Source organism: Tauraco erythrolophus, chromosome Z (assembly GCF_009769465.1).
Source record: "Tauraco erythrolophus isolate bTauEry1 chromosome Z, bTauEry1.pri, whole genome shotgun sequence".
Taxonomy (NCBI): domain Eukaryota; kingdom Metazoa; phylum Chordata; class Aves; order Musophagiformes; family Musophagidae; genus Tauraco; species Tauraco erythrolophus.
In genome coordinates this window covers 71,565,118-71,591,142 of record NC_141496.1, presented here as the reverse complement: position 1 = coordinate 71,591,142, position 26,025 = coordinate 71,565,118, and the positions used below count along the sequence as shown (strand labels likewise).

At 45.5% G+C, this 26,025-nt stretch overlaps 1 protein-coding gene and 1 pseudogene across 1 annotated transcript; both read left to right on the top strand.

The window, feature by feature from the left end:
- The first annotated feature begins 12,769 nt into the window (after nucleotides 1–12,769).
- On the top strand, nucleotides 12,770–13,707 carry LOC147526471 (E3 ubiquitin-protein ligase Topors-like; annotated as a pseudogene).
- A 4,026-nt stretch (nucleotides 13,708–17,733) lies between these two features.
- LOC147526470 (E3 ubiquitin-protein ligase Topors-like) lies at nucleotides 17,734–18,930 on the top strand. The gene has a single exon (XM_086629903.1). The coding sequence runs from the start codon at nucleotides 17,734–17,736 to the stop codon at nucleotides 18,928–18,930; it is 1,197 nt and encodes a 398-aa protein (XP_086486029.1).
- Nucleotides 18,931–26,025: the final 7,095 nt, after the last annotated feature.

The following is a 26,025-nucleotide window of genomic DNA, read 5'->3' as shown; positions in this document are numbered from 1 at the left end:
AAATGTAATCAGATACGTACAGTCAAGGAAACTACATCCAACAGATATGCTAATATTTTATTCTCTGATTTGCTTCTTTCTGCAAAACTTTATAGCACTGTTTAACAGGTTGTAGGTGTTTACTTCCAGCAACAGCTGGAACTTGCAGTTGTTTCTGTCTTGTTCTCATGAGAACACTGTTTCAGGAATATGACAACTGGTAACCAAAGGAAGAGGTCATGTGCGAGCAGGGATGAATTTTTGCCAATAGTTTCATCTGTGTTAGATCTGGTGTAAGTTGTGAAAAATAATGACCCATAAATACTACAACAGTATTTTGACATTGAGTGTTCATTTTCCATAAAAATCTGAAATTGAGCATCACATAAAATATTGCAATTAAATATTGCATAATACAATTAACAAATATTGAACAGAAGTCTACAGTTTTTTACTTATGTTTCTGACTGCTCATTTTATATTTTGTTAATGCCTATGACGTTATTCATTTCATAATTTATGCATTCTAAAAGGAGAATCAGTATTGTGATCTAAAGGAGTGAAGTATTCAACTAAGCCAAGATACCGGTGGCTTAGACAAAAGCAATTTGAATCAGTGAGAAATGTAAAATAGAAGTTTGCATGTGTGAGCCCTGGAAGTAGTATAAGCAAATGCAGTGCAGCTTAAACCATGCACATAACCACTGTGGCTCTGTCTTATGAAGAGAAAAATTATATCACAGTAAGACAAATTTGATTATCTTATGTTTTTAGAACAAATATTACATACTAGCTTTTTTTCAAGTAATTGCAGGAGTATATTTGAAATTTACTTTCTATATGGTAATTTTATTTGTATGCTTTATAAACATATTTCACCAGAAATCACGTTCTTGTATATCTCTCTTGTCAAAGAAATATAGGAATGTACAGGTTCGTTCATGAAATACAAATGTTCAGACATAATTTCTAGATTAGATCCTTCATTCACCAGATGCATTTTCTGATGCTTGAAAGTTGCAGCAATTTGCATAACATCCTAAAAAAGAAATAATTCAAGTAAAGTGCAATATTCCGTTTCAGCCTATATCAGTGAATATATGATGCAATGGCTGAATAAAATGGATCATACAATTTTATCCCAGAATGTCTTCAGTTGGAATGATCTGATTCACAAGTGCAGTGAAATCTAAATCTAAATGCAGCTTTTATCTCTTATTCCTTTCTCTATCAAAGCCACATGCAGGCTTGCAAGTTTCTCTTTCAAAATAAGCATTTTCTTTAACTTTCGTTAGTACAGCTGATCACCAAATCTGTAGTTTATGGGACAGTTGGTGATGCTCTGCAGAGAGCTGGCTGATTTTATGGTACTGGCTATTTTATACTGGCTGATTTTATTCCAACTGCTCAACTTCATTTAAGACATTAAATACAATTATGTTAAATACTTTCCCGTGTTATTTTTCTGTGTATGCAGCTACTGTACAGCAGTTATTCAAATGCCAATTCATGAACAAGTTGTCTGCACACAATGGTCCATGTATGAGAGCAGAAGTGGTATATAAAGTAATCCCATTTAAAATGTGGCTCACATTAAGGGAAAAGGTGAAAACACACCATTCTCAAGCCTTGTTGTTACTTGTACGGTGTTTTCAATGTAGCCAACATTTTGTTTGAGTTCTCATGCTGAAACAGACCACTTTTTAGTTTTTACTTGTTTTTCTCTCTTGATCTGTAACGTGCCTGATTTCCTCTTCACACTGCTACTCCATTTCCACAGCTCCCACCTCATTTAGTCTTTGGCTGCTGAGGTGAGACTGCTCATAATTTGCCAGTTCATTTTCTTTTGGCAGCACTTCCGATAGAAAACGCACTTGGACCACCAAGTCGTTTCACGCAGACACTAAATAGCTGCCAGATGGTAATAATGTTTAATCATTACCAAGCAGGATTGCTTCAAATTCAGTAGCTAGCAGGAGTTTGTCTTGGTAATTATTTAAAAAGTTGCAATGATAAGGTTAAAAGTTTAGTAAACACAGGTATTAAATATTTCAAGTGTGTATTATGAATACAGATTGCTGAGATTTTCTGTTTAAATGATCCCCTGATGTTATTTTAATAAAGTCAGGTTTTTCTACATGGAAATATGAGTTTTGAAAAAAAAAAAACCACAACAAAAAAAAATCCACAAAAACCAAAAGCAAAAGCCAAAAAACCACCAACCAACCAACCAACCAAAACCCAAAACACCAACAAACCAGAGCACAAATCATGCAAAACTGAAATCACTCCCTGGATGCTCTTAGAAACCTCTTCCTAATGTCTTTCTGCAAACAAGAAGTTAGCCAAAGGCTAGTGAAAAAACTACTAGCTCAGAGCCTTCGAGTACCATGGTTCTTTGTATCGTTGTCCCTGGGCCTCTGCTCTTCTGGATTCAAGTCAGAGAGGTTGAGAAAAACAACTCTCAATATGTCTGGTTTTCATCAAATCAGTCAACAATGGTTGTAACTTGTATTAGAAAGAGCCTACATACATACAGAGTGTTGAAAAATTTTCAGGATTGATTTTGTCTTAAATCTAATTTTCTGTGAACATTTCATATTTTTCTCTGGCACTCTTGATCAGAATGAACACTTCCATAAGACACATCTTTTTTTTTGGAAGGGACTTCGTTTTCTGTCCACTCAGAATATCTGAGTTCAGCATTCATCCTATTATCCTCCTGTTGGATTTTTTTAAAAGTAACAGCATGCATTTTATCATTTTGATTTTTTAAATAAAATTGGGTTTATCTCCTTTAATAAGAATTTACAGATGTGTAAATATTCATTAATTAGTACTAATAGTATCTTTGGTGGTAAGCTCCCTTCAATTAGCTAAAAAAAGCTTTAGTCAGAGAACACATAAATGCAAACAGCTTTAATCAGTTCCATACATATAGACCCTAGAGCTCCATATAGATTTTCTCTATCAAATGGAATCACAAGAAGTCTGTTCCAAAGAAGTGCCCAGAAGAGGGCACTGCTTTCCTGAAGCACTGTAGGTAGTATAGAATCATAGAATCATAGAATGGTTTGGATTGGAGGGGACCTCAAAGATCATCTAGTTCCAACCCCCTTGCCGTAGGCAGGGAAACCCTCCACTACACCAGGCTGCTCAAAGCCTCATCCAACCTGGCCTTGAACACTTCCAGGGATGGGGCATCTGCAGCTTCTCTGGGCAACCTGTTCCAGTGCCTCACCACCCTCAATGTAAAACATTTCTTCCTTATATCTAATGGAAATCTCCTCTCTGACAGTTTAAAACCATTGCCCCTTGTCCTATCACTACATGCCCCTGTAAAAAGTCCCGCTCCAGCTTTCCTGTAGGCCCCCTTCAGGTACTGGAAGGCGGCAATAAGATCACCCCAGAGCCTTCTCTTCTCCAGGCTGAACAACTCCAACTCTCTCAGCCCATCTTCATAGGAGAGGTGCTACAGCCCTTGGATCATCTTCGTGGCCCTCCTCTGGACCCGCTGCAACCACTCTATGTCCTTCTTATGTGAGGGACCCCAGAACTGAATGGAGTACTCCAGATGAGATCTCAAAAGAGCAGAGCAGAGGGGCAGAATCACCTCCCTCAACCTGCTGCCCATGCTTCTTTGGATGCAGCCCAGGATATGGTTGGCTTTCTGGGCTGCAAGTGCACATTGCTGGCTCATGTTGAGCTTCTCATCCACCAGCACTCCCAAACCCTTTTCTTCAGGGCTGCTCCCAATCCATTCTCCGCCCAGCCTGTACCTGTGCTTGGGATTGCCCCAACCCATGTGCAGGACCCTGCACTTGGCCTTGTTGAACTTCATGAGGTTCTCACAGGCCCACTTCTCCAGCCTGTCAAGGTGCCTCTGGATGGCATCCCTTCCCTCCAGCGTGTTCACAACACCACACAACTTGGTGTCATCTGCAAACTTGATGAGGGTACACTCGATCCCACTGTCCATGTCAATAACAAAGATGTTAAATAGCACTGGTCCCAGTACTGACCCCTGAGAAACACCACTCATCACTGGCCTCCACTTGGACATCGAGTCGTTGACCTCAACTCTTTTCAATTCCTTATGCACTCAGTGGTCCCTCTGTCAACTGCATTTGAAGATACATTTGCTTAGTACAGTAATCTGTTAGTGAAAAAAAAAAAAAGCTTTCCTTAATTCTTTAAACTCTCTTAGAAATCACACTTCTTTCCAAATGTATGCATTCTTTTTCTCCTCTTCCTCTCCAGTCTCACTCATTCTATTATGTTGCCATCTTGTTTTTAATCACACTTGTGCCTTTGAGACAATTTATCAATATTCAGGGAGAGGCAAAACTGCTGAATACCTCTCAGCATCCCCTAGCAGCAGAAAACTGTCTGCCACAAACTTTCAAAAGATGAAATATGGGGCCCTGTCCTGCTCTTTGCAGTTCATGCTCTCCTGTCCTGCTGCAGAAGGTCAGCCTGTGGGGAGTACACAAGGAATGTCATCCTTGCACTTTTAAGGTGCATGTTTAAAAAGAGTTGTATCCTAGTTCTGCTGGGATACAGTTCTCTCAGTCTAAAGCACATGGGTACGTTTTACTTCTCAGATTATAAGAGCTTCACTGTACTATCTGATGCAAAGAACTTGATATTTCTTTGATGCTTTGTCAGTCACAGTGAATAATAATCACCTCAAGAAAATACATATTAGGAAAAGGTTTTAAATGGATCATATTGTCCTTTCTAAGAGGACACTTATTATATGTAATATTACCCATGTACATCTGCTTAGTCTTCCATTGGCTAGAAGAACATAGTAGTTAAAGATGAAGAGCTTTGAAACAAAATCCAACTTTTCCAAGCTATTCATCACATCTAGGTTTTTTAGGTATGAATGGTTCCTTAAAGCAAAATATAAGTTTAATTAATCAAATATTTCCTTAACTTCATAATAATAGCAACAATAATTCAGACTAGTAGCACCTTTTGTGTTTCAGTTCTTGATACTGTAAATTACTTCGTGCATTCTGTGATTGTAGAGACCAATTTTCAGGTCAGACAGAAGATAAATACAAGTAGGAGACAACTGATAGTCTTACCGTGATTCCCACAAAGTGTGGTTGGGCATAACTTGGAAGGAAATCCACAACATCCTCATAAAGTCTTTCTCCATTAAAGGTTTGGTCAGGTTTGAGCACAATAGCTGCCATTCCTGTTCTTCCTTCATAGTCTAAAAAAAATTGAAAAACATTATGACAAAGAAGAGTGTATGTGAATCTTGTATGACATTTGGAGGGATTTAATACTGGTCAGAGCAAATATTTGGTGTTGTGAAATATCTGCCCTATCCTCTCAGACATCATTGAGTATAAGATACATTATACTTTCTATTGGAAGACTTAACGTTACTTTCAGAGTTTTTATTAACAAAATGTCACCAACCTCTTTTTCTTAGGAATTTTGTATGGCTGGCAGCTGGCTGCTAGGTTTTCTTCCTGCCTTGCTCAATCTTAACATTGGTAAAACAGCGGCCTAATGAAATCAGAATGACCATTAGTTCAATAAAAAACTGAACGCACTACCACAAAGAGTAGTGCAGAAGATGGACACAGGCATGTTTAAGACTATATGTGGTCTATATAAAGTCTAGTGGCTACGGTAGATTGTATAAGCAGTGCTGAGCATTTTCTGCTCTATTCCATGAACAGATTAGTGACAAATAAGGGAAGTGCCTCTTAGTAAATGATGAGAAGCAAACTATGTTTGACATGAAAACAGAAACAAAACCCTTTTACAAAAGATGTAGCAAACATAGTTCCCGCGTTCTCTTTATTCAAGCACAAGTGAAAATTCCAAATGGAGAAAACATCCAAATTAGAAGAAATGAGCTGCCACAGTTAAATGTGTCCAGAAGGAAAGAACAGCTTTGAGGTGTGGCCAAGGCACTGGAAAGATAAAATACAGGTGTTCCCTTTAATTAACTTGCAGGTGTTTAATTGGTAATGTGCTAAATAAAGTTTGTTCTGGCAATATTTGAGACTCGAGTTGATTCAAAAATATGAAAGACTATGCTATCTAGACTTTACTAACACTACAACCAAGAATGAATGTGATTCTTAAGCTCCTGAGTTTTGTGTTGATGTGCCACTCGCTGCCTGAGGTAGCAATAGCCCTTAAATGAGGTCTGGTCAGCTCCAGCTGTAGATGAAAATGGGATATGCTTTCCAAGTCATGTTACAGTTTTATTTGCATGCACATGAGGATACCATCTCTCCTGAATGAACATATTGACATTTGACAGCCACCTGCTGGTCAACCATTCAGATTATGGCCTTTTCTTCATTTTATTTTTATATATCCTCTTTCTTTGAATCCATTATGTCTCCCATCACACAGTGCTAAGCTTCTCTCTTGATAGCTTCTGCTTTGTGTGACTAGTTTGTTTTGACACGAGACTTTATTTGCCTCCATCCAAAGGAAACATAGAACAGCTATTCAGCACCACAACAAAGTTTGCCTTCATCAATGTGTTCATTCAATGGATTCATCTTCTAAGCAATTTTCCTCCTGATCTTTCAATTTAGTTACCTACAGTTTTTCAGCATGATATTGTGTATTTTTATGAGGCACCATACCTGATCGGGAGCATTCCAATTATGAAAAAATAAATATCTTCTAAGACTGTACTTAGAAGATAGTGACAGGTGTTTTCAGACATGTCATCTTTTAATATGCACCCTGTTTTATAATTTTTCAGATGAAAGCCTGTAGCCTAAGAGAAGTCTTCTGTGACATGAGTAAAGCAACGGATGTCATTTTCCTGGACTTGTGCAAGGCTTTTGACACTGTCCCACATGACATCCTTCTCTCTAAAATGGTGAGACACGGATTTGACAGATGGACCACTCGGTGGATAAAGAACTGGCTGGATGGTCGCACTCAAAGAGTTGTGGTCAATTGTGTGATGTCTACATGGAGACCAGTGTCAAGCGGTGTCCCTCAGGAGTCTGTTCTGGGTCCAGTGCTGTTCAACATCTTTGTCAGCGACATGTTGCCAATGACACCAAGCTGTGTGGTGCCGTGGACTCACTTGAGGGAAGACATGCCATCCAGAGGGACCTTGATAGGCTTAAGAATTGGGCCAGTGCAAACTGCATGAGCTTCAACAAGTCAAAATGCAAGGTCCTTCACCTGGATCGGGCCAATCCTAGGCACAAATACAAACTGGGCACAGAGTGGGTTGAGAGTAGCCCTGAAGAGAAGGATTTGGGGGTGTTTATAGATGAGAAGCTCAACATGAGCTGGCAGTGCGCTCATGCAGCCCAGAAGGCCAACCGCATCCTGGGATGTATCAAGAGAAGCGTGGTCAGCAGGTCAAGAGAGGTGATTCTCCCCCTCTGCTCTGCTCTTGTGAGACCCCACCTTGAATACTGTGTCCAGTTCTGGTGTCCCCACCATAAGAGAGACATAGATTTGTTGGAGCGTGTTCAGAGGAGGACCACAAAGATGATCCAGGAGCTGGAGCACCTCTGCTACGAGGACAGGTTGCGGGAGCTGGGATTGTTCAGCCTTGAAAAGAGAAGACTTCAGGGGGACCTAATAGTTGCCTTCCAATACCTGAAGGGAACCTACAGGAAGGCTGGGGAGGGACTTTTTACAAGAGTGTCCACTGATAGGACAAGGGGAAATGGGTTTAAGTTGAAGGAGAACAGATTTAGATTAGATCTTAGGAAGAAATTCTTCAGTACGAGGGTGGTAAGACTTTGGAACAAATTGCCCAGAGAAGTTGTGGATGCCCCCTCCCTGGAGATGTTCAAGGCCAGGTTGGACGGAGCCTTGAGTAGCCTGGTCTAGTTGAGAGGCGTCCCTGCCCATGACAGGGAGGTTGGAACTAGATGATCTCTGAGGTCCCTTCCAGCCTATGCCATTCTATGATTCTATGAAGCTGAGACTTTGCCTCATCTGTGTGCCTGCAAGATTTCTGAAGAAATGGCAACTTTGTGGCTCTTGTAGGCTTACTGAAAAACGAGAAAAATTTAACTGCAAGAAACTGAAGATTTAACTGAAGATCATATGAACATGCTTTTTTCATAAAAATGTCAGGATGATGCTATCAGTAGAGCTGAAATTATCCTGCAGATTTATTAGCTGATTTGCTATCCTAGTTCGACTATCAAGATGAATAAAGTTTAATTTCAAAAAAGTCTTCCCTGAAAGAAGTAATCTTAATATGTGAGGTGCCCTAGTGATCTAGTCTATTGGAGGCCTTATCTGAAACCTAGAAAGGGATTTGAGAAGTCATACTGAGGAAAAATAAAGATGGCAGCAAACTCATGAATGAATATGTTAGGTCCTTCAGCTGTGTGTTTGAAACAATGCCATGAAAATAAGACATCCAGCAACACTGTGCTGAAAACCAGCAGCCATTTCATAGTATAACGGCTTTCAAAAATGTGGCACAGAAATTGTTAAGTTAGTGTTTGCACAATTTATGAGTAATTTAGATGGAAAAAGAAAGTAAGTCTGTGACTGCCAGATGGTGTGGGACTGCGTACTTTGCTCCAGTACTGAAGCTGAAGACTGTGGTTGCCCATAAAACTAGGAAACAAGTGCAGCTTGGATGTTGAGGATGCAGGAGCAGGCTGGGGCTATGCATTAGGCAGTGCTGAATCAGTAAGGTTGAGAGCGAGACTGGTGCTGGCAGTTTAATCTTAGCTTGGAGAGCTTAAGCCTATAATATGAAGATTATATGATAATAAAAGCCAGTTTGGAAGAGGTGGGAGTTGTTGGATTTTGCCACATTTAATCTCAAAATTCCCAAGTCTGATCACTTCGTTACAGGTTAATTGTGCATATACCCAGGTAAAAATGTGTGCACAAAACAGTGATCTAAACTTCCTATAGCATACCAGATGTATTATATTTGTACTACACAACTTTTCCTCACTGACATTAAAAAACATTTACAGGTGACTCAGGCCATAGCACCTTTGTGTCTGTCAGTGTCGTGTGCGAGCCATGTTTTCTTTTTTTCCCATCTCAGATGCTCATAATTGCCTTTATTTCTGAGTTTTAAGAATTTATGTAACAGAAATGTTATATGAGTGGAGAACTGTGCAATTATCTGTGAAGCTTGGAGGTGAACTACTTTGCAGGCTTTCCGTTGAAATGGTTAACTTTCTAATCTGTTATTTTTTGCCTACTTTCAGCCTTCTGCTAGATGATTTTTCTGGAACAGACAAAACAGCAATGAAACTTATGCCTTTTGGTGATATGGTGGATGTGTGTTGTTTTTTATCTTAAAACTAATATTTTTCAGAAAAATTGAATGGGCACTTGAAAGTTATGGCCTGGGTGGTTCTTTGATTCCACTCTTTGCACACACCCCTCTCCCCCCACCCCCCCTTTTTTTTAATTTCTCAGTGATGAATACAGGTCTAAAAGCATGCAGTAGAGAGAAAAACAATGAACTTCCATAAGCTATCTCCATGGGAAGCACAGTAAGATCTAGAGATATGGCAATTATTTTACAGAATTCAGAGATCCAGGTTTAGGCCCTTGTCTTTTCATCATTTAGATATATAATGTGTCATTTTTGCTAAATAAAAATACTAGGATTGGCGTCCTCTCCTCTTGAATGCATTATGTATTCTTTGGCTTCAAACCACAAGCCAGGCCTTGAGAACACATCTGTTATTCAGCTGTCAGTTTTGTGATCTGGCTTAAAATTCAAAATCTTTCCAAAATTCTGGTGTAGCAGAGACAGTAATTCATCTGTTCTTTTCATTGCAGTGAAGAGGAAGTCTCTGTATAGCTATGTGCATGTGTATGTTCTTTGTTTTGGGGGTTTTTTTTGGTCAGTTTCTTAGTTGTCTTGCCCCAAGGCAAACCTTAGTGGCAAATAACAGGATTTTGTTGAGTTTCCATTGGGCAAGAAATGCTATTGGATGAAGTACAGAAATATCAGATATTTCTGTAAGTATATAAGTAGTACAGAAATACTTGAATTGGATAAAACTGGAGTGATGTAATACTACCAGGAGTAAAATATAGATGACGTGTTACTGTTAACAGAAACTTAATAAAGGTATTTCAGATTTATTTTATGTAAGAACGTCTTTAAACCGGATTTTAAAATGTACTGTGCACCAACAAACTGCTACAGTGCAGTTTGTTGGGTTTTTTTTCTGGTTCCGATTCAGTAGGAACCCAGTGCTCCAATCTAGCAGTTTTATTTTCTGGACTTTGACAGTCTCAGCTTTTCCTGTGCTTTAATCCTCCTGCTGGTTAAACAGTGAGAATGGTTTCATAGCTGTGTTTGTGGTGTGAGCTTGAAGCAGGCACCGGGAATATGTGCTCCTTGGCAGGACTAGCTCTCTGAATGCAGCAGGCGTTTGGATCATTGTGAGATGACTGCAAAATGTTGTCTTGGTGTTACATGTTCAACTCCACCTGCTGCAAATCCTCAGCTATAGAGAAAACCTAGTACCACGTTCTAAAGCACTGTAAGATCCTAATGTGCATCAAGTACCTGCAGCCTAAAGAACCCACTGGTAAATAGTTGGAGCTCCCTTGTCAGTGCTATGTTTCTTTATATATTCACTGAGGTAGCCTTCACACACTTCACAGTAGGACAGCAGTTCTCACAAGTGTTCAGCCACCCTTAACGTCATTAACTCTTTAGAAGCCTTTGAGAGGTATGTAAAGTACTTTATCTAGCTGAGAGTTGTTGTAAAAGGTTAAGAAAATGATACTTAATTTTCTGCAAATGTAAAAACTTTGGCTGTTATAGGACCGTAGAAATTATCAGTATACTTGGCACACCATAGACAACCTGTTTCTTCATGTGCAAATGGGTAGAAGCTGTATTGAAATACCCTTAAGGATGTTGTCCTGGTTTTAGCTGGGACAGAGTCAGCTCTTCTTTTTAGCAGCTAGAAGAGCTCCATGTTCTGGTTTTAGTCTGAGACTTGCTCTGAGAAGAATGCTGACAGCGCACTGATGTTTGTAGTTGGCACTGAGGTCTCAAGGACTTTTCAGCTTGCTGTGTTTTTGCCAGTGTGCAGGAGCACAACAGGATAACGGGGGAGCATAGCCGGGACAAGGGGTTCACAACTCTTCTTATGATTTGTGCTTGGATTTAGGATTGAGGCCAAACTGGCCAATTACTATTCCATATCATGCAGCATCATGCCCAGTATAAAAGTGAGGGTCAGCCGGAAAGAAGGGCTTTTGCCCTTCCGGGACTCTCACTTTCAGACTCTCAGGGTGCTTTCTCTCTCTCTTGCTCTCTGTTTCGGGGCCTCGCATTCGTCCGGGATTGCAGCTTCGGGACAAGACAGGCTTTGGATAAGAGGGAGTGGTGAGCATCTACACTGTGTAGTACTTATTTGTATTAAATTGTTCTTATCTCAACCCATGGGTTTCCCCTTTTCTCCTTTAATTATCTCCCTCATCCCTGGGGTGGGGGAGGGTGAGTGAGCGACCGTGTGGGGTTTGATTGCCGGAGCGGTGTAACCCGTGACAGAAGTATATAACGAGGTGAGTAAAACCATCGAGATGAGCTTTTGAATCCAAACTGCTGTACTCTTTATATTTCGTGTAATACCAGTCACATCTTTAACACGAGCTCTTTAACAACCACCTTCCCCTCTCTCTCCTTCTCCCTCTTCCTCTCCCTCTCTCTCCCCCTCTCCCGCTCCCTCTCCCTCTCCCCCTCCCCTTCTCCCTCCCCCCTTCCCCTTCTCTCCCTGTCCCTCTCTCCTTTTCTCCCTCTCTCCCCTCCTCCCCCTCCCCCTCCCTCTTTTGATTTTTTTAGAGGCTGTACTGTTTTTATTCTGTAATCAGTTTGCAGGTAGTTGTGCAAGTGAATTCTCCACTCAACAGCAGCTCTGTAGATTACTTATCTGTGCAGTAGCCTCTTTAAACTGATACGAGCATGTTCTGGGGGGGCGAGGGAGGGCAGGAAATCATGTGAACGAACATTTCCTCTTCCTAGAGGTGTTGGAAGATGGATAATGATGAGTGAAGAGTTGAGCTTTAGGAGAACTGTTCAATGCTGAAAAAACAGCAGTTTCCTGAGAATCTTTTAGCATGTATTTTCAAGGATTCTCTCTTACACATCTCCTGATGGTGATGTTTTGCTTAAAACTTTAAAATAGAATCTTTCTTGCCAGTGTAGTTTTTATTACAATTTGTTTACTTCAGCTTTAACCCTGAAAACCCCTGAATAGTAAACTGCATGAGGCTTAATGCCTATTTTAGCCTGAAGACCAAAAATCCTCTGCAACTCTGATATTCTGCGCTGCCCAGAGGTACTTGCGTTTACTCATCCCTCTCTACTGAAATGGTATTTTTCATCATGCATGGTGTCCTCCAGCTAAGCATGGCAAGTTGTGTTGTTCCAACCCTCTGGAATTGACTAAATGAATAATTCTCGGGATTTGTTCTGAGAGCTGGATTTTTCTAATGTCTTGTATTTAAAAAGAGTACTGCATAATGAGATATGTCAGTTTAATGACAAATTTTGTAGTAACAGGTAATGAAGGTGATAAATTCTCCTAAAGATCATTTCATTAGTCTTGCAGCAAGTTTTAATACTGAAGCAGAGCTGGGAGAGCGTCCTTCTCAAGGGACCTGTGAGTTTCTTCCTCCCCTCATCTCCCTGGGACAATGAATGACCATGGCATCTCTCCATTTTGCAGTGCATCACACCCGTTGGCAGCACCAGCACCAGTGAGGGAGAGCGGCTGCTCATCCTCTTCCCAACCTGCTGCAGAGCACAAACGTGGCTATGGAGACAGAGTGGAGCTGCCCCATCTGCCACGACACACAAGGTGACGTCGCTTATGTGCTGCCCTGTGGCCACCAGTTCTGCCTGGGCTGCATCCTGTGTTGGGCAAAGATGAAACCAGAGTGCCCTCTCTGCAGAAGACAGATGGAGTTTGTCAGGTTTTCTGTGATGAAAGAAGATGACTATCTAGAGTGTGACGTCACACTCCCAAAGAGATGCCAGATGCCAGCAGCCAGGCAGGAAACGCTCCCAGCTACCCAGCCACAAAGAGACCCCATCGCCCTATGGCATCCCCTCCGTCCTCTCCACAGGGGATGCTGAACTCTGCTGAGCAGGGAGCTTCAGGGACAGATGCCAGGGCTACTGTGAGTGGGCTCCTGCCTGAGTTCTGGGCAGAACTTTTCCAAAGACAACAGCGTCTCCTCAATCCCGTGCTACCTTGGCTGCGCCAGGAGCTGCAGGCAATAAATGGGGCACGGTGGTGGGAGACAAATACTGTAGAGAGCATCCTCCTGCACGTCCTGTGTGTCTATGGTCCGGATAGGGAGCTTATGGTCCAGAGGCTGCAGGTCTACCTCAGGGAATACACAGTACTGCTGTTCCACAGCATCATCAACGTCATTGCGCGCCCGTGCAGCCAGGAGGCCCAGAGGCTGCTGCGCTCCCAGGCTGCCAGGGAGGAGGATGAGAGCCATGTGGCCAGCCCCAGCTCCAGCAGCTCCAGCTGCAGCAGCTCCCAGGCAGGGACTCTCACACCCAACTTGGCCTCCTCCAGAAGCCCTTCAAGCTGCAACGTGGAGGACCTGCCATTTGGCCTCCCCCCAAAGCAGAGGGCCCCTGGCCCCCGGGAATCTCCCCCACCCTGCAAGAGGCCACCCACCAGCAGCACTAGCAGGCTCCAACTTCCATTAATTGAAAAAAAAGGAAATAAATTCTGATTTCCCTGACACAGTCTCTCGGTGCTGTTTTCTGCCCCTTCTTCTGGTGCCTTTCCCTTCCCCTCCCCAGTTTCTGGACAGAAACTCTCTAACACAATTTGTAGTGTTAGAAAGTAGCATTACTTTGTCATGGTACTGGACAATACCGTAAAAGTCGGCAGAGAAAACCCTCCAAGACTTGTTTTGAAGTTGTAGAAGGTAGGCATGCTGTATCGCAGTGCTGGAGACTTGGGGAATAATTCCTTTTAACGTGTCTGTCTAAGGCTAAAATTACAAACCTTTTGTTTGTGATACCTATGCATATGCGTAAGATTTCCAGGATTCGTATACATATTTGAGATCTTTTCCTTAACTTATTTACATATTTTCACGCATGCTTCCTGTGTCCTTAATTGAGTCAGAGGGATGCTTTTGAACCACTAATTTTGCTGTGTCCTTTGGTCTTCATCCAAGGTCACTTATCCATATTTGACTTGTTCTTAGCTTACCTTGGGGAAGCTACCGGTCTTAGTTGGTACATCCTGCTCGGTCACAATCCAGAGTGGCTACTATCTTCAATCGTTCATCTTCTCAGGCACCTGACTATCCTGTTTGTATATCTTCTCACAAGAAGGCGCTTAATACCTCCAACTTCTCCTTACAACACACAGCAAACCCGCAAAGCATGCGAATCGGTAAGGCCTTGGTATCAGGGTGCATAGGCGATATCTTCACCGAGCCTGCACACCCACACCCTGGATATGAAACTTAGTTATGCACTGGAATCGTACATATTCATAACATTTTCCTGAAACCGTTAGTATATTTACATATTCATTGTTCTTCTCTCTCGCTGTACATGTAAATTACTTCACATGCTCTGTTTCCTACTTCTGTTGTTCTTTTCTGAGTCAGTGGTATAATTTGGGTAGGTGGTCAGTGAGTTGGTGGTCATGATCTCCTCCTGCTGGAATTACCTTTCCTTTACCTTGGCAGTTCCAGGCTGTTCTTTCTAGTTTGCTGACCACACTTGCTATTTATCACATTTATCATTTATTATTTATTTATTTTGCAGAGAAAATGCCCTGGATACGGCAGAAGCCCCAATCTCACGTCAGAGATCTGCGGAGGGTTGTTCAGTACAGGAAACTGATGCCCAGAAAGGTTCTCTCTGGCTTTTTTTTCCTGGTCATCACAGGTAGCTTAAGATAAATTTAAATTTAAGTGGCAGGAGAATGAAACATCCTGTTTGCCTGGAATTCGGTCGGCGGTTTGACAGTAAACTGAGACACATTTCAGGCAAGACTTGAGATGGCAATAGCTGTAATAGTATCCTGTCCTGAAGAACCTGAGAGAAATGCACTCTCTGACTGAGAAATTGGGGCTTCAGGGCAAGCTATGATAGACAACGTGGAAACCTGAAAGCTGTTTATAAGAAGGCTTAGCACAAACTGTAGAAGATATTTGTTTTAAAAAAAGATGATTTGAAAAGGATCTTTGGATTTGCAAAGTTATGCTAAGCTCTGGAAAACAGTTAATGCCTGGCTTTGACATCCTGTTTTCTGCATTTCAAAACTGTGGCACATGTATCACACCAGCCACCTCCAGCTGGCACAGGGAGAGATACTGGCACTCTTTTTTGGGAAGCTCATAACCAAAGCTGACACCTATGATATCTGAAACCTTGCTCTGGGTACAAAATCTTTATTTGAATACACAGCACTCTTTTGGCATACCGTTTTCCCCAAACCAGGAACTAACTTCCTCCAAAATTTGCCTTCTTTTCCTGCATTTTCTACGCTCATCACAATTTGCTCCTATTCCAGTGAAGACAGAAAAACCTGACAGATTAGGTTAAGGACAGCATGAGTGTGTGAATCTAGAGCTGTGTGCCACAAAAACTCTGGATTGATACGCCAGCGTATATCACAGCCTCCTTTACATTTTTGGTCATTCCCATTATTTTCCTCCAATTACTCTTTCATTATATGGGAGATTAACATAGACTTCTGAACTCTCCTCCCGTTGTGCATCTGAATGCGGAAAAGCGCTCCAGAATGGCACATCCGTTGCAATGCTGGGAAAGAGATTCAGTCAGAGCATCTGCGAGTCCCAAAGGATGCTGCAGTATAGAAAATGCTTTCCTACAGCAGCAGACAAAACGAGGGATCTTGTCCTTAGCTGAATCATAATAACCTCTAGCCTCGATTCTCCATTCAAAACATGGCTTGGCCTTCCCTCCTGATCACATATTTTTACTCAAACGTAAGTTTCTTGGCACCATCACTGGTTCTAGAAGATGTGTGTCCATACAGACACTGCCACAAAGTACGGTAGGTGCTTATCCTTGGTAGAGGTTTCCAGTTGCTTCCAGGTGCAACTGCAATAAAAAGATTCATGAAGAATCACGCACTTGTAACAACAGCCAGAGAGTATCTGTTCTCAGAGAGCAACAAGTGGTCTCATAGCTGGAAAGTTTCAGAAGAAGAATGGCCCTTTAATTAAAGGAATTTCCTAATTACATCTTAGGAAATAATAGAATAGCCTGCTAAAAGAACAGCTTTAAATGCTAATGAGCAGAAGACAGCAGTCTTTATCAGTCAGAGAAAATGAGAAGGTCCTGTGCCAAGAAATGAAAGATTAGGGAATTGGTTGACAGCAAAAGAACATTTAACCAGCTAAAACCAGCAAAGAACTAGGGAATTAAGGAAGAATTCAAGAAAATTGTCATTTGGGGTTTTATCTTTAAGCTTAATTCCCTTTCATCTTTTTTCTTCTTTTTTTTTTTTTTTTCCAAAGGCAGTGAATTCCTGTTCCTGTATGAAGACATGGGGATTAAGAGTCTGAAATGTCTGATCTTCCTGCTTGATGCAAAAGGGATGAATCCCAGGTAAACAGAATTTTTTATTCATTGCAGATTGGGGCAAAAATACGTAACTGCAGAAGGGAAAGAGCTATTGAAGCCTCTGTGAGTGTTCAGCCTCAGGAAGGAAATGGGCGTCACATCATTACGGGTGAAATTCTCACCTCCTGAAATCCCACAGTTTTGCTGAGTCAGGTTTTAGCCAACCACTCTGGAAAATTCCCCAGTGACCTTTACGCCAGGGATAAGGAGATCTCTTGTGTACATTTTCAGAAAAGTGCTGTCACTCAAAAGTGAGAGGTAGACTGAACTTCCTCCTGCCTCGCTTTCTCTCCTTTCTTCTGGTAACTTCCCTTCCCACGTGGCCACCTGTGCGCCCACCTTAGCAGGCAAAGAGCCTTTCTCTTTCTCCAGGTAAAGTTTCTTTTCGATGTGCAGTCTGGCACGCAGCGCACTGTAAGAGCGTCTCCAACCACCAGGTTACTGATAAAATCAAAGTCCTGTTACACGTGAACGATTCAGTAAAACAACCCGATGCTGTTTGAAACACTCCCAACTTTCTTCAGAAACTTACAGAGGTGCAGAGGTGGGAGTGCCGTGGAGGCAGATGGGCCACTGTGACATCACCGTAAGGTGGAGGGCATGTCATCTGGACAGTGGACTGTGATGTCACCGAGCAACAGGCTGTGACCTGGCATCCCTCGCTGCTCACCCTGGGGCACCAGCAGAGCATGGCCCAGTCTGGCTTGTGCCTGGCCTCCTGGCAGACGTGCCTGCGAGGTCTGGAGCGTGGAGCAAGGCTTCTCCTGGTGCTGGGTGGCGCTCTGGGGGCTGCTGTCTGCAGCTCTCGGTGCCCATTCCAGAGCCATCCCCTGTGTTTCCCCGGCACTGCCTGGTTCAGGCAGCCGGGCACTGCAGTGTGTGCTGGCAGTAGTGCAGGTGAGCTGTGTGGGGAAGTGTCTCCCCAGGGTGGCTGTGGGGCAGGGAGTGGGGCTTGGGGAGATGGGAGGGTGTAATTTTCGAAGGACCTCAGTGTTTCTTCCTCCCCTCCCCTCCCTGCCACAGCGAGTGACCATGGCCCCTCTCCATTTCGCAGTGCATCACACCCTTTGGCAGTGCCAGAACCAGCAAGAATGGGCAGCTCCTCATCCTCAGCTCTTCCCAACCCTCTGTCGAGCACAGACATGGTGACTGAGACAGAGTGGATCTGCTCCATTTGTCGTGACGCTCGAGATGACGTCGCTTATGCGATGCCCTGTGGCCACCAGTTCTGCCTGCGCTGCATCCTGCATTGGGCAAAGATAAAACCAGAGTGCCCTCTCTGCAGAAGACAGATGGAGACTGTCAGGTTTCCCGTATCGGGAGAAGGTGACGGTCTAGAATACGTTGTCATCACAGTCCTTGTAGAGTCGCCAGATGACAGAAGCCAGGAAGGCAGAGCTCCCGGCCGCCCGGCCGAAAACAGCCCCCACCCCCCAGTGGCGTTCCCTCCGCCCTCTTCGCAGGGGATGCTGTCCCCAGATGAGCGGAGGGCTGCGGGGACAGATGCCGGGGCTATTGTGGATGGCCTCCAGCCCGAGGTCTGGGCAGAACTTTTCCAAAGACAAGAGCATCTCCTCAGTCCCGTGCTGCCTTGGCTGCGCCAGGAGCTGCAGGCAATATATGGGGCACGGTGGTGGGTGGTGAATACTGCAGAGCACATCATCCTGCACTGCCTGTGCCTCTATGGTCCGGATGAGGAACTCATGGTCCAGAGGCTGCATGTCTACCTCGAGGAACACACAGCACCACTGGTGCATGGTGTCATCGACATTATTGCGCACCGGTGCAGCCAGGAGGCCCAGAGGCTGCTGCGCTCCCAGGCTGCCAGGGATGAGGATGAGAGCCGTGTGGCCGGCTCCAGCTCCAGCAGCTCCAGCTGCAGCAGCTCCCAAGTGGGGACTCCCACCTCCAGCTTGGCCTCCTCCAGAAGCTCTTCAAGCACTGACGTTGAGGAGGATGATGGCATGTCCGCGGCCGCCCTCAGCGGGGGTCCCGGACAACCCCCATCTGTGCCCATCGCTGCAGAGCAGGAGCAGCTCCAGGAGGAGCCGGGGGAGGTGGTGGCAGGACCCTCTGCCCAGGGCTGCAGCCGCAGACCCTCCGCTCCCAGCCAGGACAGGGACCGCTCATCTGAGGGACCCCGGCGCCCCCCAAAGCGGAGGGCCCCCGACTCCCGGGACTCTCTCCCGCCCTGCAAGAGGCCATCCCACCAGGAGAGTTCTCCCGGCCAGGACAGGGACCGCTCACCCGAGGGGATGCAGCGCCCCCCAAAGCGGAGGGCCCCCGACTCCCGGGACTCTCCCCCGCCCTGCAAGAAGCCGCCCCACCAGCAGCACTAACAGGGCTCCAACTTCCGTTAATTGAAAAAAAAAAAAAGAAATAAATTCTGGTTTCCCTGACAAAGTCTCCCCGTGCTGCTTTCTCTCCCTTCTCCTGCTGCCTTTCCATGCCCCCTACACCCCATTGTCGACCAAGAGCCCCCGGAGCCCCAGAGCCATGTGGGCAGCACCTCATGGCAGGAAATCCTGCTGCAGCCACAGCCATGGAAGAGCTTCCGAAGAGCAGGAAGAAGTTACTAATGGCTGTTGAAGAAGGGAGGGAGGGAGGGAGGGAGGGAGGGAGGGAGGGAGGAAGGAAGGAAGGAAGGAAGGAAGGAAGGAAGGAAGGAAGGAAGGAAGGAAGGAAGGAAGGAAGGAAGGAAGGAAGGAAGGAAGGAAGGAAGGAAGGAAGGAAGGAAGGAAGGAAGGAAGGAGGAGGGAGGGAGGGAAGGAAGGAAGGAGGGAAGGAAGGAGGGAAGGAAGGAGGGAGGGAAGGAAGGAGGGAAGGAAGGAGGGAAGGGAGTACCAACGTCCTGCATATCATCTTTTTGTCTCTGATGTTTCTCCAAAATCTCCAACACAGGGCATTACAAACACCAAGCAGGTTAGTGTATGGGATTCACGGCGGTGGCTGTGGGGCACGGAGTGGAGTTCAAGGATCCAGGAGGGTTTCCTTTTTGAGGGACCTGGGCATTTCTTCCTTCTCTCCTTGGACAGTGAGCGACTATGGCACCTCTCCCTCTTGCAGTGCACGACACCCTTTGGCAGCACGGCACCAGTGAGGGAGGGTGGCTCCTCATCCTCAGCTCTTCCCAATCCGCTGCGTAGTACAAACATGGTGGCTGAGACAGAGAGGAGATGAGCCATCTGCCATGATGCTCGAAATGATGTCACTTATGCGATGCCCTGTGGCCACCAGTTCTGCCTGGCCTGCATCCTGCGTTGGGTAGAGATGAAACCAGACTGCCCTCTCTGCAGACCAATTGAGAGTGTCACCTTAGGGCACCGGCAGAGCGTGACTCAGCAGACATCCCTAAGAAGATAAGGTCGGCATACTGGACCCTCTGTTCCCCTCAGAAGAGAGTCTCCTATGACAACGACCCATCTTTTTTTTTTGATGGAAGCCATTTTGACACAGGGCATAGTCCCGACAACCTTGGTGACACCTCCAAGCTAGATGAATTGTTGTCCTCATCATTGGTTCCCCTTGCAGAGCCTCGTACGGTTCACAAAAGGGCACCTGGCAAGCTTTGGTGGTCACAGAGGAGATGCACCTACTGCGCTGAGCAGGAAGTTCTCGCCATTGCCCTCTATCCCTTAAGTCACGGCGTTTTGCCTGGTGAGGAGATCATAGGGAACCCTCTGTGCCATGTGTCCTGCCTGACTGAAGTGGGAAGCGTCCGGTACTGGCACGAGGAGGGCACAGCCTGCAGCCGACACCCGGGTAGCAGCACGTTCCCGTCGGAGCTCTGTCTGCGAAGCTGCGCCCGTGGTGGCGGGTGCAGAGCTCAGAGAGGGCGCGGCCTTCTGCCGGGCGGATACCATCGCTCCCCGGTCGAGCTGGCGGAGCTGCAGCGCCCTTCCTGCGCCGACTGCCGCCCCGCGCCCTCTCCGCGGCGCTCCCGGCCGCCGGCTCTCCCTCTCGGCGGTGGCGGGGGAGCGCTTCGGCCGCCATCGCCCCCGCCCCGTCCGGCTCTCCTCAGCTGCTGTCCCGCGGGCTGCCGGCGCCGGTCGCGTCTCTCCGCTCCCCTCCGGTTCCCGCGCTGCGGGACCCGCCGTGCCGCGCGCGCGGCGGCCGAGTCCGTGTGGAGCCGCGGCGCGCTGGCGCTTTGCCGTGCGGGAAGAGAGCGCGCTGCTGGCTGCTTCCAGAGCAGGTGCTCTATTTCTGCTGTGCCCCGTGGAGCGTGAGTTTGGTGGGAAAGGGAGCTGTTCTCCAACGGTGTAGCAAAGATGTACTTGGGATTGCTTTAATTGTTTTGGCGATATGTCCATCTCATAAAAAATAAATGTCAATGGAAGAGACATCTGAGCAATGTTGTTTGTATTACAAAGCTTGAAAGACAAGTGGTGCTATACTTGGATGAAAGACATCCAAAGAGTTAACCAAAGCGGTTTGGTTAAAGTAGAATCATAGAATCACAGAATGGTTAGGGTTGGAAGGGACCTTAAAGATCATCTAGTTCCAACCCCCCTGCCATGGGCAGGGACACCCTCCACTACACCAGGTTGCCCAAAGCCTCATCCAGCCTGGTCTTGGACACTTCCAGGGATGGGGCATCCACAAATTCTCTGGGCAACCTGCTCCAGTGCCTCACCACTCTCAGAGTGAAAAATTTCTTCCTTAGATCTAATCGAAATCTCCCCTCTGTCAGTTTAAATCTGTTGCCCCTTGTCCTATCATTACACGCCCTTGTAAAAAGTCCCTCTCCAGCTTTCCTGTAGGCCCCCTTTAAGTACTGGAAGGCTGCAATAAGATCATCCCGCAGCCTTCTCTTCTCCAGGCTGAACAGCCCCAACTCTCTCAGCCTGTCAGCAAATGTTTAATTAAACTGTCAAATAAATGTTCAAAGCAAATGTTCAATCCACACCGAAAGTTAAGTGCCTGTGTTAGTGTTACCTGTGTGACTATGAAACAAACTGTAACTGAGAATGACATTCTTCTCTCTAAACTAGAGAGGCATGGGTTTGATGGATGGACCACTCGGTGGATAAGGATTTGGCTCAATGGCCGCACTCAGAGAGTAGTGGTCAACGGCTCGATGTCCAAGTGGACACCGGTCACGAGTGGCGTCCCTCAGGGGTCCGTGTTGGGCCCGGCCCTCTTCAACATCTTTGTCGGTGACGTGGACAGTGGCATGGAGCGCACCCTCAGCAAGTTCGCCGATGACACCAAGCTGTGTGGTGCCGTCAACATGCTGGAAGGGAGGGATGCCATCCAGAGGGACCTCGACAGGCTGGAGAGGTGGGCCTGTACCAACCTCATGAAGTTTAACCAGGCCAAGTGCAAGGTCCTACATCTGGGTCGTGGCAATCCCAGGCACAAATACAGACTGGGCGGAGAAAGGATCGAGAGCAGCCCTGAGGAGAAGGACTTGGGAGTACTGGCGGACGAGAAGCTCAGTATGAGCCGGCAATGTGCTCTTGTAGCCCAGAAGGCCAACGACGTCCTGGGCTGCATCAAGAGGAGCGTGGCCAGCAGGTCGAGGGAGGTGATTCTCCCCCTCTACTCTGCCCTCGTGAGACCTCACTTGGAGTATTGCGTCCAGTTCTGGAGTCCCCAACATAAGAAGGACATGGACCAGTTGGAGAGGGTCCAGAGGAGGGCCACGAAGATGATAAGAGGGCTGGAGCACCTTTCCTATGAGGACAGGCTGAAAGAGTTGGGGCTGTTCAGCCTGGAGAAGAGGAGGCTCCGGGGTGACCTTATAGCAGTCTTCCAGTACCTCAAGGGGGCCTACAAGAAAGATGGGGAGAGGCTGTTCAGGAGGGCCAGTTGTGATAGGACAAGGGGTAATGGTTTTAAAATAGAGGGAGGTAGATTCAGGTTGGATATTAGGAAAAAATTTTTTACTATGAGAGTTGTAGAACACTGGAACAGGTTGCCCAGAGAGGTGGTGGATGCTCCATCCCTGGAGACGTTCAAGGACAGGTTGGATGAGGCCCTGAGCAACCTGATCTAGTTGGAGATATCCCTGTTCCTTGCAGGAGGGTTGGACTAGATGACCTTTGAAGGTCCCTTCCAGCCCTAACCATTCTATGATTCTATGATTCTATGTTCATTTCCTAGAAGGCATAACATCACAGCTTGAATGAAAGTTGAGGCTCTTTGGTTGCCAGCGCCTTTGTTTAAGGGTTTTGGCTGGGGGAGGAGGGGTTGAGCATGAAATTATTTAAAGTCATTGCACTCCCTTATGAAATAGGATCCTTCATGATATTGCTTATTTAAAGCAAAAGTGAAAACAAAGAGAAAGGCAGGCGTTGCACAGAAAGAATGTGGTGAAATGAATGAAAAAGTTAAAGTTGCCAACTACAGAAACATGACTACAAGTCTGTCCCCAGAAACTTCTTGCACTGTGAAACAATCCAAAAAGACGGTGTTTTTACCACCGATTCTGAGCATTTTAAAATAGTTGCCGTACTTTATAGCTGTTTCAGTTGTTTCTTTGAGGAAACATTTGAAATACACTTTCAAAAAGCAATTCTATGTCTGTTTTTCAAAGTCCAGTGGACTTTTGGAGAAGCACCTGAGTTTCCACCTAGTACATGACCCAGAATAAAATCCTAGTGGGTTTTGGATTTCAAGTCAATCTTTGCTACACATTTTCCTCGGTAATTTAAATCCATGTTGAAAAAGAAGTCCTGTAAAGAAGTGGTTGCGATTCTGGTGGCACATGCAAATATGTGGCACAATGTCTCCACTGCTGCAGATGTTTCCGCTGTTGCCGTCCTGCTGAAGAAAGCAACATTTCTGAACTAATGCATGGTTTCAAGCTGATTGTCACTCTGACCACGTGGCAATATCACTGAATAATGTGGCATGCCCCCTGGCAGGATGCTGCTTCATTTCTCCCATCTAAATGCACGTTATCTAGACATTGGTAGAATCTGAAAAAAACTTATATATCCAGGCTTGGTGATAAACAAAATAGTGTCTCAGATGTGTGTTATGGTTTGAAGTGGGGGGGGAGGTCCGTGTGGCAGAAGCTGCCCATCACACCGGACTCCCGTCCCCCTCGGGGCTTGAGCCAATCGGCGCCTCTGCGAATTGCCCTATTTGCGTCGGACAAAGGAACCGGAAAGGTGTGCCTTTGCCCAGGAGCAAGGAGAAGGGAGAGGGGGGCACGGCCCCTGCACCCGGCTCCCGGCCGGGCCGGCGGCCTGGGCTGGGCCGGGCCGGTGCCCGCTCCGGGCCGATGCCCGCCCCGTCGAGGATGGCGGCGGCAGAGCCGCTTGGGGAACTCGGGGAGAGCCCCGCTGCCGGGGCGCCCACCGGGCCGAGTTCACCCAGACAGAACTGAAATCTAAGAAACGGCCACACAGATAAGAGGTCAGTGAAGATGGAACGGAACAACGTGTGCCGTGGCTGAGTCCCCCTTGCCAGCAACCCCTTTGCAAACAAGTCCTTGGTGGAGCAAGCAGAGACCCACTCGCAACCAGTGGATGACCCACGTCGAGAAGAGATGCCTAAGCCTGAGACTATTGTGAATCATGGGCACAGGTTGAGACACATTTACGCATTTTACACATTTTACGCATTTGAAGTCTGTACGGAGACGCATTTAAGGTCGATCTGACGACCCACGCCGGAGCGCATTTAAAGTTTTGTTGATGACCCACGCCAGAGCGAGTGGCTACAGCTCCTTAAAGGTCCAGGACTGGTAAAGCCCGCACTTGGGGCAAAATCCGATGGGGTAAGGATTTGCCCCCCAGCGGGTAGGATTCACGCCTTCGCCGTGAGTAGGGGATCCACTGGAGCAAGGGACAATGGTGTAAGGACTCCTTTTCCTTTAAGAGAAGCGGCAGTAACAACATGGAATGAACTGACCTGCACTCCCCCATTCCCTGCCCCCCTGCGCCGCTGGGGGGAGGAGGTAGAGCCGGGAAGAAGCAGCAAAGGGGGGGGAGTGGTGTTGATTTTAAGACCTGGCTTTGTTTTCTTGTTATTCTCTCAAGTAACCGTTTTTGTTTGCTTTTCTCTTTTGTAGGTAGCTGTTAATAAATAGTTTTGCATTAAGAAAAAGCCTCTTTTGCCCGGGACCGTGGTTGGTGGGTGCTTCTCTGTTCCTGTCTCGATCCTCAGCTCTTTTATTACATTTTTCTCTCCTCTCTATTTTACTGGACTAGGAGAGCTGCGTGGGGTTTAGTTGCCGGATCGGCCTAACCCACGACAATGTGGAAGCTATTTTACAGTAGAATCATGCTCACCTCTTTTTAAAATATCTGTTGGGAAAAAAAAAGAGAAAGAAACAGACCAAAAAAAGTCTCAAAAGAGCATGGGAACTGTACTCTCTTTTGTCTTGAGAGTATAAAAAATCATGTCATTTTCATGGCAAAAGAGCAACCATATGTATACATGATATACAATAGCATATACATCAAAGAGATACATATGTACGTATGACTTGCATACGTGTATATAAAGACATATGTTTCCATATGCATGAAAACATATTTGGTAATATATACACATACATCTATGCATTTTTACATATTTAGACACATATAAATGCAAGCCCGAGTGATCTGTGAGCCACTTTGTACAATGGCACGTAGGTAGCTTCACCATCTGCAAGGAAGGACAGGTAGCAGCACTCCTGTTTTCCAAAAGTTGGAAAAAATGTCATCTGATATGCTGTATATTTCTGTCACACCCTCCCATTCCTCTCCTGCTTTTTTCAGGCTTCTTTTTCTATAGAAGCTTCTTTTTCCTCCTGATTTCTGTCACTATTTTCAGCACCTTTCTCACATTTTTGCTATATCCATTTTTTTTAAATTAAAATCAAATGTTAAATGAATTCAGTGTCTAAGCAATATTTACCTCACTGTTTGCCATGGTAGTCTATTCCCCTAACAAATTTTTCTTGTCCATCAGTCACTATTTTGCAATGAACAAAGGTTTTCACCACCTGGCCTTGAGTGCTATTCACAACTTCCTTTATGTGGTTCTATTTCATTCTACTATTCGTCACTTAGTGTCTCATTTCAGTGCGTGTTACGTTGCACTAAATTTACCAGTGTTGAATTCAAGTGTTGAATTCATCCAGTGACCGTGCTGTCAACTCTGTCATGGTTTTGTCTTGTCTTGGACAACCTGAAGAATGTACAGAAGTTGCCGTCTTACTGCTTGCTGCTTTGTTGTTGTTGTTGTTTAGGGTGGGGGGAGAGTTAATGAAATCCAGAAGAAAAGCCAGATCTGACATAGGCTTCAGCAGTAGCTGCTGTTGAGCTTTATGCAAGCTAAAAAGTAGTCTTCCTGCTCTGTTTCATGTCTTTTAGCTTTGAATCTACAAGCGCACTTTACATCTCATCTGTAACCATACGTCTTGTTAACCAGCCTCTTGTGGCAGACTCTGCCAGAAGCGTTGGAAAGGGCAAATATCTGTGCCAGGTTGTTTC